The sequence below is a fragment of the Brassica rapa genome, chromosome A03 (genome assembly GCF_000309985.2).
Source record: "Brassica rapa cultivar Chiifu-401-42 chromosome A03, CAAS_Brap_v3.01, whole genome shotgun sequence".
NCBI lineage: Eukaryota > Viridiplantae > Streptophyta > Magnoliopsida > Brassicales > Brassicaceae > Brassica > Brassica rapa.
Genome location: NC_024797.2, coordinates 22381479 through 22395213, shown reverse-complemented (window position 1 = coordinate 22395213; position 13735 = coordinate 22381479). Strand labels below are relative to the sequence as shown.

At 33.2% G+C, this 13735-nt stretch overlaps 4 protein-coding genes across 5 annotated transcripts; 2 read left to right on the top strand and 2 right to left on the bottom strand.

Moving 5' to 3' along the window:
• The first annotated feature begins 449 nt into the window (after positions 1-449).
• LOC103860585 (putative uncharacterized protein DDB_G0270496) lies at positions 450-3357 on the top strand. Of its 2 annotated transcripts, XM_009138214.3 has the most exons (14): positions 450-594; positions 708-811; positions 897-1043; positions 1086-1156; positions 1362-1434; positions 1587-1661; positions 1745-1855; positions 2004-2116; positions 2266-2368; positions 2459-2554; positions 2628-2669; positions 2755-2854; positions 2937-3021; positions 3104-3357. In XM_009138214.3, exons 2-14 carry the CDS (start codon positions 725-727, stop codon positions 3228-3230), a joined length of 1230 nt encoding a protein of 409 aa, XP_009136462.1. In that variant the 5' UTR covers positions 450-594; positions 708-724; the 3' UTR covers positions 3231-3357. The 2 variants fall into 2 exon arrangements, with proteins under 2 accessions (XP_009136462.1, XP_009136461.1); XM_009138213.3 differs by having other exon boundaries at positions 897-1156.
• Positions 3358-3604: 247 nt separating this feature from the next.
• LOC103860584 (probable cytochrome c oxidase subunit 5C-1) lies at positions 3605-4806 on the top strand. Its single transcript, XM_033286512.1, has 2 exons — positions 3605-3624; positions 4467-4806. The coding sequence occupies exon 2, from the start codon at positions 4486-4488 to the stop codon at positions 4675-4677; it is 192 nt and encodes a 63-aa protein (XP_033142403.1). The 5' UTR covers positions 3605-3624; positions 4467-4485; the 3' UTR covers positions 4678-4806.
• A 236-nt stretch (positions 4807-5042) lies between these two features.
• LOC103860583 (flavin-containing monooxygenase FMO GS-OX-like 8) lies at positions 5043-9464 on the bottom strand. The gene is made up of 7 exons (XM_009138211.3): positions 7402-9464; positions 7059-7129; positions 6828-6986; positions 6632-6714; positions 6409-6544; positions 5495-5665; positions 5043-5406 (listed from the first exon to the last, which is right to left on the bottom strand). The coding sequence occupies exons 1-7, from the start codon at positions 7970-7972 to the stop codon at positions 5218-5220; spliced, it is 1380 nt and encodes a 459-aa protein (XP_009136459.1). The 5' UTR covers positions 7973-9464; the 3' UTR covers positions 5043-5217.
• Positions 9419-12777, bottom strand: LOC103860582 (flavin-containing monooxygenase FMO GS-OX-like 8). The gene is made up of 7 exons (XM_009138210.3): positions 12082-12777; positions 11816-11886; positions 11562-11720; positions 11397-11479; positions 10031-10166; positions 9756-9929; positions 9419-9646 (listed from the first exon to the last, which is right to left on the bottom strand). The coding sequence occupies exons 1-7, from the start codon at positions 12653-12655 to the stop codon at positions 9461-9463; spliced, it is 1383 nt and encodes a 460-aa protein (XP_009136458.2). The 5' UTR covers positions 12656-12777; the 3' UTR covers positions 9419-9460.
• Positions 12778-13735: the final 958 nt, after the last annotated feature.

The window sequence follows — 13735 nt, the reverse complement described above, 5'->3', positions numbered from 1 at the left end:
CATGAAACAGACAAGAGTAATAGACTATGTTATGTTAGTTGATAGTGTGTTATGTTAATGATCCGGTTTACACTACTAAAACGACAAAAGTGCTAGTGAGTAGTCTTTATCACTAATCTCTCTATACCTGAAGCTGTGAAAGCAAAACCCTTTAATTCAACTTTCAATTTCTATCTAATTTTCTTCTAATGGAGAGAAGATCAAGAATGTCAGTAATACCTTTTATAAGTAAAAAGATTTAGATTAATGATCATGTCAATTAGAGTTTTTATAATTTTCTTCTAACGGAGAGAAGAACATAAACACGTCCATTATACTTTTTTTAGTTTTTTTTTTCTTTTTCTATTTGAATGTTTCTAGTTACAGGTAGACCGACCGGTTTAACGGTCGAATTGTAATCCAAGCGGTCCTACTAAACCAAAAACAATTAAAAACTGGAAACCGGTTCTTCTAACCGAACCGACCGGTTCGCGGGTTAAGTGAAAGCTCTAGGGTTTATGATTAGCTCAGCCAAGTTTCTTCTTTTCACAGCTTCTTCTGTGCTCGTAGACAGCTTTGAGGTCGACGACTCCAAGTTTGCTCGACAGTTTTGAGGTTAGTTTACTTTGATTACGAATCTGCTTCCTAAAGTTATGTACTTTTTAATCTTTGTGTCTGTATAATAGACTCTGCTCCCTCTTCTGATTAAGTTTCTCGTTAATTTGTAGCTTTAGGGGTGTTTAAGATGGCTGGGGGATCAAAGATGTCTAAAAGAGCAAGACTTTATGAAAGTGAATCAGAAGAGATGAGCGAGCCTGATGACAATCTCGAGGTTTGTGTTGCTATTGTATTGGTTTAAGTTGTTTTAGATGGCTGTTTAAGTGAATTAATTTGGTTTTGAGGAGTTCTTTTATTAGGTCGAAGGGGAGAGTGAAGATGAAGAGTTGTCTGATGGTGAAGGAGATAGCATGGAAGGGAGTGAAGAGGAAGATGAAGAAGGAGATAGTGAGGAAAGTGATGAAGGAGGTGAGAAGGAAGATGTGGATGGAGAAAGCGATGAACTTGATGATGGAGATGACGAAGAAAGCGAGAGTGGCGATGAAGAGGATGATGACAATAAAGATGCTGCCATGGAAGAGCTTGAGAAAGAGTACCAGGAGCTCCGTTCACAGGAACAGTAAGACTTATCTTATCTATCTCTAGTTTTGTTGTATCTCTTTGTAGAAACTGTTGGTAGTCTTATTGAAGTCTTAACTTGTTTTAATTTAGCTCACTAGCATAAACAAGAGTGTTGGCTGGATTTAGAAGTGGTTTTGAGCTTATTGAAGTCATTGGGATATGCTCAGTAGCTAACTTGTTTAATATGCTTCTTCCTGGTATAGGGATATATTGAAAAACCTGAAGCGTGATAAGGGTGAGGATGCTGCTAAAGGTCAAGCTGTGAAGAACCAGAAGGTATTACTTTACGCTACTGTTTGTGATGTAGTCCTACTAGAAATCACATTCTTGGAATTGCAGATGTGTAATCCTACATTTATATTGATGAAATTAACCTAGAGAGAATTTCTGTTTAAAGATGATTCTTTTTTTGTGTGCTCTATGTAAAGGCTCTTTGGGATAAAACTTTGGAGTTCAGATTCTTACTTCAGAAAGCATTTAGCAGTTCAAACAGATTGCCACAGGTAAGCTATCTTCTGTTCTCTTCTTTCTTCTCTTCATCCTTGTTTGTGTCGTTATGCTTATATCAGAAGGAAATGATTTTCAGGAGACTGTCAAATCGTCTTTTTGTTCGGAAGATGAGAAGGTCTCAACAGCATATTCAGAGCTAATTACTTCGTCTAAGAAGACATTAGATTCCCTCTTGGAGTTGCAAGAGGTATGTATGTCAAGATTCATAGTTCTTCTTCTATTTTCCTTTTGTATTGAAAATTATATCTTGCTTCTGTAACTGTACGCTTGGAGTCTCAGAGTGTGTTGTCTTGTCTCTCTGCTACTTTTGTTTAACTCTTTTAAGAATTTTGCAGGCTTTGTTTGAGAAGAATCCCTCGGTTGACCAACAAGCAAATGGTACCGAATCCATTAAATCAGATGCAGAAGATAGCGATGAATGGCACCGAGTATCTGACATGCAGAAAAGGTATCTAAGACTAACTGTTTAACTGTACAACATCAAAATTCTCCGTATTATGTTCAAGCAAAAGAGTCACTGTTTAGTAAAAAAACATGTTAGTCTTCATTCAGTGACCAGTCTCATTGTTAACACAAGTTTCGGTCGTTTCTATGTAGAATGTGTGTGTTCCGAAACAAGGCTGTGGACAAATGGCAAAGAAGAACACAAGTCACAACTGGTGCAGCTGCTATTAAAGGAAAGCTCCATGCCTTTAACCAGGTATAGACAATCAACAAACACAGAACATGATTTTGCTCTTATGCATTTGATCAGGAATCTAACTCTGATTTAATCATTTTCAAAAAACAGAACGTTAGTGAGCAGGTTGCTTCTTACATGAGGGATCCAAGTAGAATGATTAAGCAAATGCAACAATCAAGATCTACTGTTGCTGTTTTTGGAACTGTAAGTTTTGGGTCTTAACAGTTTAACTATCAATACATGAGCTTGTGCTGATCCTTTAAGTATTATTTCACAGGTCCCTGAGGAAACCATGGAACCAAAACAACCAAAACAAGAGGTATCGTCACAGTTTTCGAGTCAAAATAGGATCAAATTATTTTATCAGTTCATTCTCTAAACATGTATACACACTTTTGTTCCAGGAAAAACAAGTTGAAGGAGACCCTGAACTTGTGGAGGATGCAGAATTCTATCAACAGTTACTAAAGGAGTTCTTTGAGACCATCGATCCAGCTTCCTCAGGTATAATTGTGTTTTGTTTTTTCTTAAAAGAAGAGCCAGCCATCCGTTTACTGAACTATCAAAATCTTGACATTGGTGGCAGAGGCGGCTTTCTACGCAATGAAGAAGTTTCAAACAAAGAAGAGGAAAGTTGTGGATCGGCGTGCCTCCAAGAGCCGAAAGATCAGGTAACATATCTCCTCTGGTTTGGATTCAGTTTGAGTGTTTACCTATTCTGATCATTGCTGTGTACAAAAAAAAACGAAACAGGTATAATGTGCACGAGAAGATAGTCAACTTCATGGCTCCACGACCTGCCAAGATTCCTCCAAACACTGCAGATTTGCTGAAGAATCTGTTCGGTCTCAAGAACAGAAACGGTCTGTCTGAAGCATAAAGTTTTAACAAAACCGCAGGAATAGATTTGATTACTTCTTTTTGGTGTGTGCTGTGTTGTTGTATTACAATCTTTTGATAGTGGAAAACTCATTTATATATCAAACATCATTTCAGTTTTCTAATAATCCACAAATGTTAAAAGTCAGTACACAGAAAATCACAGAGTATGAGCTTAATGATCAACTACTACAGGTAGAAAACTCCCAAAGTACTCAATGATCAACAGAAGGCAAAACGCTGTCGTTTTGTTTGTTTTTTTCTGAAGCCCTAGAGATGAGCTTAATGACCTACACGTATATAAAGCACATCCAGAAGTGAAGTTTCTTCTGCATTATAATCTCTCAGCTTTGCCAAGCTCCGTTGAACAGGTTTCTCTCTTTCTCAACTTATCAGTTTAGTATACTTTAAAGTTTCATGCTTTCTCTTGTTGCGTGTTTAGCTCACAATGTCTCTGTTTTGTCTGCATCTGTATAATGGCTGAAAAAAAAACTCGATTTCAGGAACTGGGTCGATTCCTTTCTTATCTGTTGTTGGTTTAGGTAGCTAAAGTTTATAGCTTTAAATATCTGTTAAACTAGAGAAGTCTTGTTTTGATATGTATCTTGTGTGGTGGAGTGGAGATGATGGAATGATAAAAGTAAAAGGTCTGAGCAGGATGCTTTTATATGTGTGTGTGGCTATTTTTGATGTTTAATTTAAGTTTCCTTGGGGACTATTTTGTTCAAAAAAACCTAAAAATAGGAGAGGGCCCTTGTCCATGCCTTGAGATATGGCATCTGTGGCTCCGCAAACTCTCCAACAATGAACCTGATTCTCGCCACTGCACCTTGGTTGGTGCTGCTGGTGTCTTGAATCTGATGGGTCGATTTTTAAAGGCTTGGGGTTGCTTTCTAACATTGATTGTCAATCTAGAATTCTCCCTATATATATTTACAATTAGTCTCCCTTGTGTGGCTTTGTTATCATCATCAATTAGCTGCCCTCATAAAAACTCCTGCACTGATCAAAGACCTCCTTGACTGATCCACCTTATTATTAGACTTGCTATATGTTCTCTTGTCTGGTTGAAGCTTTTGAGAAAGTCTTGCTGGTTGTTGATCTTATGTTCCAACATTGTTGTTAGTTTGTTTGAAATGAAGTTGTCTGTCTGTCTCTCTGTTTGTTTTTTTGTTGAATGTTAATGTTTACCTTTAATGTGTGTTCATGATCTATGTTGGTTTGGCTTTATGAGCAGGAGAGTGGGGAAGAAAGAGATGGCTGGGCACAAGATTGCACATGCAACCTTGAAAGGTCCAAGTGTTGTGAAGGAGTTAATTATCGGTCTCGCGCTAGGGATAGCTGCTGGTGGGATGTGGAAGATGCACCACTGGAACGAGCAGAGGAAGACTAGAGCATTCTATGATTTGCTTGAGAAGGACGAGATTAGTGTTGTTGTTGCAGAGTAGTAGTATTAGAGAGAGAGATATTCTACTCCCAACACTAAATATTTTGATGATGACGATCACCTACAAACTTTAGCATTTGTTATTAGTTTCAAAACCTATCATCATTAATATATGATGATGCTTTCTAGTCATTCATTCTTGTTACTTTGGCACAACTGGTCCTTCCTTTTTCATCAAACAAGTTTCCAACTCCATAAAGATTATGTTAGGCCAAATGGCATTACAGTTTAACATAGATGGAAGCCAAAGGAATAAAAGATGCAAACACTTCACTTTCTGAAATATTGTTCTAAGAGTCATGAGATGGAAGCTTCTGAAACGAACAATGCTCACTCTCTCCCTCTCTTGGAAGAAGAAGAATATAATGTGTCTAGCTTTCTATATTTCATCTAAAGGGATGAACTTAGATGATAGGAGGTTTATTTATATATATATATGAAAATACACCACAGAATGTTTAAGAGTTCTTTTTTTTTTTGGGGTTTATTATAATTAATCAATCAGACAAAAGTCGAAACTTGCATCAAAAGCTTTTCTCTTTTAAGGGGTAGTTCGTTGAGCAAAATAAGGGTCTTGAAGAGCTTCTTGAAGGAGCTCATGATCATCGTCCCAAGAATCACGATAAGTCTCAAGATTATCCAGGGATCTCAGTATAGTTGTCACACACAGCTTCTTTCTCCATTCCTCCAGATGTGGATATCCCGTGTAATCCGCGTATTTATCGCAATACTGCCAATTATATTATACCAATCTTTTAAAAAATAAAACAATGTTTCAAACATAAAATTAAAAAAAAAAAGTGGCAAAGTTGGGTTACATTGACGAAGTCTCTTCCGATGTCATGAGTGTTACGCTTAGGGACTCCATTGGCGCGGTAGAACTCGGCCACTGATTGCATCATTTCATCGTAGGAAGGAAGTGAAGTCTTGCCTGACAAAATCATTGCAATCCATTTCGCTTGTGATTCGAAGAATGGAAACCCTATCAACTGCAAAATTTGGTGACATTCCTTTTTATTTATATCAAGAACATCTCAAATTCGTCTTTATAATTGTGTTAGTAGCAATTTAAAGATAAAATTTAGGACAATTCTCGTAAATAAACTATTTTCAAGTTTTGGTTAGGCTACAAAGAGAAAAATGATCAAAATATTTTATTTAATAGGTAAAAGGACACTAATACCCTAGATATTTTGTTTTATAGTTTTAGATTATATGTTTTCAAATTCAAACATTAAAAAAAAAAAAAATTCTGAATTTTTTTTTTGTAATTCGAAAATATTTTTTGAAACTATTTTTAAAATTTTTATTTTCAAATTTTTAATATTTATTTTCTATTTTATAAAATTTTAAGCCTCAAATCCAAATCCTAGTTAACCCTAGAGGTTTAAGTGTATATTTATCTATTTAATGAAACATTTTTGGTCATTTTGATTCTTAGATTCTATATTTGTGATAAAAAAATTTTTAGTGCTATCCTAGGATATTTCCCTAAAATTTAACTATTAACTTATTTTGTATTTCATTCTCTAAAATAAAATTTATATTTTTACTTTATATGCTATTTTATACTAATATTTGAGTAATTTTCATCTATATTGTAGAGTCACTTTATTTTTGATTAATAATAATAAAGTACAATGAAAATGATCTTGAGTTAACCGGAGTTAACTGGTAGTCGACTGATTGATTATATGATTAATTTGGGGTTTATCGGACCAAATCATGTTACCTTTTGAGGGATGCCGACAAAGGACAGAGAAGGAGAAAGAGAAGGTGAGAATGTGTGTTCGAAGAGTGGACCCACTCTATTATCATCAACTTCTACTCTTCCTTGACTCTCGAGAAATGGAAATTTGTACCGATACCTAGACACACGTGTGTAGAATATACGTTGAAGTTTGTACTAGTATCATAATTTGAAGTATTATACGTACGTTGAATACATAACTTACCCAGTACAGTATAAAATGGTGTCAGCTACGATACAAGACCCATCAACGAAAATGACACGTCCATCTTCCTCTAGAGATTCGATCTACAACCATTAATTAGTGAGAATTGTAAAGAAAACCTTTCATATTGAATGATACTACAAAGTTTTTGATTTTTGAAATGAGAGTGGCGATGAAATTAATATGGTATTTATACCTGTGGTTGGAGATGCAAGCTCTGATGTTTTGTAATGGCTTTAGACAGGCCAGGAGAAACGTCAAGTGATTTGACACTTAAATGAACTTCCTTTGCTACTTTCACAAGCTCTATTGATATGTCCGGTCCACTGATGAAGCCGCCTACGACCACCACCACCTAACATTCGTCATCGTGAATAATCATTATCACATACATATCATGGAGTTTTATTTGATCAATTGTGGTTACCTCGTCACGAAAAGGATCAGGCACCCTGTAGACATGGCTATGAACTTGCTTTCCCTTCCACAAATCCATTCCTATTAAAGTATAAACAAAAACACAAACTATCAGAAACAATACCATCCTTTTTTGCTTTAACAAAAAATTTGAGATATGAAAAACTAAAAAATCTGATCAATAAAATGAATTATGATCCATTTGTATAAATAGTATTAATTGTTTATTTATGTATATATATATATATATAGGCAATTTTTTTTGAGATAGATCCTCGTATCCATATCTTTAAGTCATACACGATGTGATAGTATTTAATCAAAGATAAATTCGTATACAAAAATATATATACCTTTAATAGAAGGCAATCTGGGGTAAGAGTAATGGCCAGTGGCAACAACAACAGCATCAAACACTTCTTCAATAACCTCACCACTCTTCTTCTCTACACTCTTCACTCTCCATCTCTTCGTAATATCATCATCATTCACCATCCCCACAAATTCAACCCTAACATTAAACCTAATCATCTCTCTCAACCCAAACACCTCACAAAAATCCTTAAGATACAACCAAAGCTCCTCATGACCGGGAAATCTCCTCGTGTCTCTTCCTTCCTTAACCGTGAAAGGGAAGTCAGAGAAACCCATTATTTCTCTCGGCGAAATCAACCTCAAGGATGAGTAAATGCTGCTATGTACTTTTAGGATTTTGGTTTTCCCCAATGAGTCTTCTTCTTCCACGTTTGGTTGGTATAGCCATTGCCCTCCTACGTCGTCGTTTTGCTCCATCACCACCACCTTATGCCCTTCTTTCTTTAGCTCTCTCGCCGACACTAACCCTGATGGTCCTGCGCCTATCACACATACCGTCTTTGACTGGCTCATGATTGGTTCCTCACTTTTTGTTGTCTCTAACACCATTTTGTTGGTGGATGATATGATCTTTTATTTAGCTTGCTTTTGTTTCTCGCGGTATGCTAACGAGGGCCTTCTTTATATAGTTGATTTATGTTTTTCATGGTCAATTTACTTATTATTTATGTTTATTATTGCACTGATGGTCAAGTAAAAATGCTAGTGACATCGTTTAGTTTTATATTCTGTCATTTTCTTTGTGGATGAGTATTTTATGAAAAGCCTATATTTTCTATAACCAAATTATTGTCAGTGCTGGATTCAGAGATATCAGAGACAATAATTAAGGTCAGACTATAATTTGGTTAGGTACGATATCAATTCCATCAATTAGTACATATTATTACTATTTATGTTTGGTCTGCGGATAACTTTAAATTTGCACCAATCGATATTGACGTGTGTTAAAAATTATACTCCCTCCATGTTTTGTTTTGTTTTTCGTTTTACATTAGTACACACAAATTAATAAAATAGTTAATTTTATATATTTTCAAAATAAAAACATCATTATTTATACATTTAACCATATTTCAACCAATATAACCAATAGAAAAATCAATGAGAGAATTTTATTAATAAATTTTGTATATAAACTATAAAATAACACTTATTTTGCAGTAAAATTTTTACTTTACAACGACAAATAAACTGAAACGGAATGAATAACAATGTGTATGAATAAGACAATTAGGTTAAACTGAGAACGAGATTTGCTTTTCGATTTGATTACTAAGTTAATTTTGCTAGGGTACCATATCAATTTCATAAAATAATTATTTGTACCTTTTTGTGTGCAGTCGAAATTGTTTTTAAAGGACAAAAAGATATTGGTGCGTCGATATATGCATGCAATGGCTGTAAACATTACAACCATTACTTGGATACAAGCACAAATGAGCTAATACTGACAACTACATACTAACAAAATTGACAATGGATGCATGTTAAATGAATATCTCTACGCAAATCCACGCGCTTGAATTGAATTCAATTTTTTTCGGGTTCATAATATTGTTATTTGAACCAAACCAAAATAAATAAAGCAAAAAATCATATTCATAGACAACCGAGTTGTTCATATATTTATTGATTATTTATTGATCAAAAACCAAAACCACAACCGACCAGAACCAAAGTAAAAATCAAAAACTGAAAAACCATGCCTAAATATATTAGTGAACAAGCATACATATTAATAAATTTATTAACAAAAGTAACTCTGCTTTCAAAGTGTAAGTTACTATCCTAGTGTAAGATTATTTCTTCTATTCGGTAAGAAAAAAGTTTCCTCTATGATTTTGATATAAATGAGTGTGATAAATTTATTTTATATATTATTCATTTTTATTCCATTAATTCACTTTTTTTTTACCATTTAAAGCTTTATTTTTCCTTTCAGTTAAATCTGGTTAAACATAATAATTTCTCACAAAAAAGTTTGTGATTTTATTGATGTTAAAACTGAAACTTGCATTAAAAGTTAAAACCTTTCTAAGGACTAGTGAATTGGGTGAAATAAGGGTTTTGAAGGGTTTCTTGAAGGAGATCATCGTCGTCCCAAGAATCTCGATAAGTATCCAGATTTTCAATGGAGTTCAATAAGGCCGACATACACAGCTCCTTTCTCCATTCCTCCAGATGTGGAAATCCAATGTAGTCCGCGTATTTATCGCTATACTGTAAACAGTAAACACCATGTAATAAATAAACAAACAAATATTTAGATGAATATTTACTAATAATCGACCATTGAACAAAAAGAGAGTGAGATTGCGAGGTTTGGTACATTGAAATCACAGATGTCGTGAGTGTTGCGTTTAGGGATTCCGGCGGCTTCTCTGGCGAGGTAGAACTCGGAGATTGATTCCATCATTTCATCAAAGGAAGGAAGTGAAGTTTTCCCTGACAAAAGCTTTGCAATCCATTTAGCTTGTGATTCGAAGAATGGGAACCCTATCAGCTGCAAAATCTCGTAACACCAACGTTGAGTTAACAAGAGACTGATTGATTGATGATAATATGATTAGGTTTGGGTTTAGCGGAGTAAAATCATTTTATCACCTTTCGAGGGATGCCGACAAAGGAGAGAGAAGGAGAAAGGAAAGGTGAGAAAGTGTGTTCGAAGAGTGGGCCTACTCTATTATCATCAACTTCTACTCTTCCTTTACTCTCAAGAAATGGGAACTTGTACCAATACCTAACCAAGTGTGCACACATTTATTCGTTTCAATCGAAAAACTTATAATTACTCAAATCTAAGCACCCTTATTTACATATCAACTATTTTAACTTCTTAAACCAAGAAAATAATTTGTTAAACAATTCATTTGTTCTTAAAAGATATCCACGTTTTAGAAAAAAATTATTTCAAAAAATATATTTTACATTTTCTTGTATCATTTAATGTAAACTTTAAAATCAATAATTGTGTTTGCTGAAATTTTATTTGTTAAAAATTATGAAAAATATTTAATATAAAAAATAATACATCAAAATTTAAAATATTTTTAATACTTGTGAAGACTCTATAACATATATTTTAAAAAAAAACAGATGGAGTATATGTTTATATATTTATCTGTTTTTTATACATATCTAAAAAAACATATTAAATTTTGATAATAAATTTATTATTTTCTGTATTCACCAATTTCAAATAATTTTAGACCAATAATATTTCATTAAATTTAGATTATTTTAAAAATTTGTAATATATTATTATTACCTAATAAAAAATATCTACAAAACTTAAAACATGTAACTATTAAAAAGAAAGCTTTTGTAAAAACAATTTTTAGGATCATAGCGATTAGAAAACACTTACAGAAAATGTTTATTATAAGTTCATAACAAATGTTTATTTTAAATGGAATTCATATATGTTAACTTTTTCTTTTTTTGGAATGAATCTATCGATGTCGGTTGACTCGGTCCCAAGAAATAGGGATAAGAAAAAGACTTTGTCGTGGAAAGAAATTTAACAAGATTTGTAGTCCACTCATGTTGACATATACTCTAACATTTAAAATTAATAATACTTCAATTCTGTTGAAACACAACATAGAAAAATATGCCAATAATTTCATGCTATATATATTAGAGATTATGGCCATATATTTCAATTTCTACGAATGTTGATAAAGGATATCAATAATGTACTGTATATTTATAGTTCTTTAAGCGGTTTTTACTAATCAGATTGTAGTATATTTGAAAATATAAATGATATATATTTGATCAAAAAAAAAAAAAAAAAAAAAAAATGATATATACTTATATAATAAGAGTTTATTTGTCCCGCAATATATATATCGTTGATTCGTCTAGTATATAATTATATTTTAAAGGCCACAAATACGTATTGATTTTTTATAACGTAGTCAAAAACTAAGTCACCATGATGTAAAAGAGTGGAAAATAAATTTACCCGGTACAATACAAAATGGTGTCAGCAACAATACAAGACCCATCAACGAAAATGACCCGTCCGTCTTCCTCTAGAGATTCAATCTACAACCATTCGAATATATGAACAATCTTTAATAATCTATATTGTATATATGAAATTAACATGGTGATGGTGAGAGTGTACCTCAAGATGAAGATGGAAGTTATGATGTTTTGAAATGACTTTAGACAAGCCAGGAGGAACGTCGAGTGATTTGGCACTTAGATGAACTTCCTTTGCAACTTCCACAAGCTCTATAGATATGTCTTGTCCACTCATCGAGCAACCAACGACCACCACGACCTAACATTTATCATCATGCATCATACATTATACAACATGTGCGTCATTAATTATTACATATGTATCATCAAGTTTTATCTATTAATTATCATCACCTCATCGCGAAAAGGATCAGGCACCCTGTAGATATGGCTATGAAGTTGCTTCCTCTTCCACGAATCCATTCCTATAAACATCCAAACTATGAAAACACCACCATCCTTTTTTGAACTTTCTGATATGAAAACTAATTTCTCAACAGAAAATTTTGAGTATTAAATTTGCATGGACTCCAAATAATTTGAATTCCTCCTGTCTATATCTAGGAATCATACACGGTGTAGCATTATATAAACAATGATCAATTCACACACATATATACCTTTAATGGAAGGCAATCTAGGATAAGAGTAATGGCCAGAGGCAACAACAACAGCATCAAACACTTCTTCAATAACCTCACCAGTCTTCTTCGCTACACTTTTCACCATCCATCTCTTCATATTATCATCAACATCTTTATCATCATCCACCATCCCCACAAACTCAACCCTAACATTAAACCTTATCATCTCTCTCAACCCAAACACCTCACAAAAATCTTTAAGATACAACCAAAGCTCCTCATGACCGGGAAATCTCCTCGAGTCTCTTCCTTCCTTAACCGTGAACGGAAAATCAGAGAAACCCATTACCTCTCTCGGAGAAATCAACCTCAAGGATGAGTAAATGCTGCTATGGACTTTTAGGGCTTTAGTTTTTCCCAATGGATCTTCTTCTTCCACGTTTGGTTGGTATAGCCATTGCCCTCCTACGTCGTCGTTTTGCTCCATCACCACCACTTTATGCCCTTCTTTCTTGAGCTCTCTCGCCGACACTAACCCTGATGGTCCTGCGCCTATCACACATACCGTCTTTGATTGGCTCTTAATTGGCTCTGATATTACTAACACCATCTTTGTTGGTGGTCGGAGATAGAATGATTATGATGTTGATTTTGTTTGTCCGTCGTGGTCTTACACTCACATGGCTCATGGGGTATTCTATAAATAGTTGATTGTTTTCTGTTTGTCATATTTTTTTCTTTTGTATTGGATTATTATTGCATTGAAATTCAAGTTTTCTAAAAATAAGATATACACTCTAAGTAAAAGAAGAATTATAAGATATACAGTTGCTACTGTTAAGAACTTAAGATATACACTCCAAGCAAAATGTGTTAACATTTTTCTGTATATAAATTATAGTTATTAATCCTATTTTATTTAAAATCCATGAAAAGAAACTTTAAACAAAATAATAAATTTATAGAGCTAAAACTTCGAATATTTAAATATTATTAATAGAAATATATAGATTAGTGTTTATATTATATCATTTTTATATAATTAGATTATTATCCTTTGAAAAACTATATTTTTATATATTACTATATTTTAACTAATCAGTTTTGCTTTATTTTGTTTGATTCATTTACTACTGAACTATATTTGTATAATACAGTTTTTAAAAAGTAATAAAATATTTATACAATATTCTCAATCAAGTCACATTTTTCTATCACATTGATTCAGTTTTATTCAGGGTTGGCCTAGATAAGGGGGCGAGCGGTGCGACCGTTCCAGACCCAATCCGTTGTCTCTCTATTTTTTAATAGATAATGATCCAATTTTTTTTAAAAAGTACATGTATTTTTATATCAAAAATAAGAAAAGAGACCCAATTTTTTCTAATATGAAAATATTTTTTTTCATATATTTATTTTTAAAGATACTTCTGGTATTTTGGAAGAAAAACATATATCTATCAGATTTTTTAAAGAAAAATAATAGTTTGGAAATTAAAATTTTTTTTACCCCAGGACCCATGAAACCATTGAACCGGCTTTGGTTTTATTACACTGAATAATCCACATTAACTGTAGGGGATGATACTTAAAATTAATCACAATTATCTATTTTTGCAGTATCTACATTTGCATATAATACATTTTATATTATGATATTCTATATGTAACTGTTCCTTATAAGAAAATT

What these genes read in the sequence shown, in the direction of transcription:
- LOC103860585 (XM_009138213.3), top strand. Translation starts at nt 725, where the DNA reads ATGGCTGGGGGATCAAAGATGTCTAAAAGAGCAAGACTTTATGAAAGT. An exon ending in AGCCTGATGACAATCTCGAG is followed by an intron (nt 812 to 896) that starts GTTTGTGTTGCT and finishes TTCTTTTATTAG; the next exon opens with GTCGAAGGGGAGAGTGAAGA. An exon ending in GTTCAAACAGATTGCCACAG is followed by an intron (nt 1,662 to 1,744) that starts GTAAGCTATCTT and finishes AATGATTTTCAG; the next exon opens with GAGACTGTCAAATCGTCTTT.
- LOC103860584 (XM_033286512.1), top strand. Translation starts at nt 4,486, where the DNA reads ATGGCTGGGCACAAGATTGCACATGCAACCTTGAAAGGTCCAAGTGTT.
- LOC103860583 (XM_009138211.3), bottom strand. Translation starts at nt 7,972, where the DNA reads ATGGTGTTAGAGACAACAAAAAGTGAGGAACCAATCATGAGCCAGTCA. An exon ending in TTGTCGGCATCCCTCAAAAG is followed by an intron (nt 5,666 to 6,408) that starts GTAACATGATTT and finishes CAAATTTTGCAG; the next exon opens with TTGATAGGGTTTCCATTCTT. An exon ending in TCGGAAGAGACTTCGTCAAT is followed by an intron (nt 5,407 to 5,494) that starts GTAACCCAACTT and finishes TATAATTGGCAG; the next exon opens with TATTGCGATAAATACGCGGA.
- LOC103860582 (XM_009138210.3), bottom strand. Translation starts at nt 12,655, where the DNA reads ATGGTGTTAGTAATATCAGAGCCAATTAAGAGCCAATCAAAGACGGTA. An exon ending in ACTTCCATCTTCATCTTGAG is followed by an intron (nt 11,480 to 11,561) that starts GTACACTCTCAC and finishes GAATGGTTGTAG; the next exon opens with ATTGAATCTCTAGAGGAAGA. An exon ending in ACCATTTTGTATTGTACCGG is followed by an intron (nt 10,167 to 11,396) that starts GTAAATTTATTT and finishes ACACTTGGTTAG; the next exon opens with GTATTGGTACAAGTTCCCAT.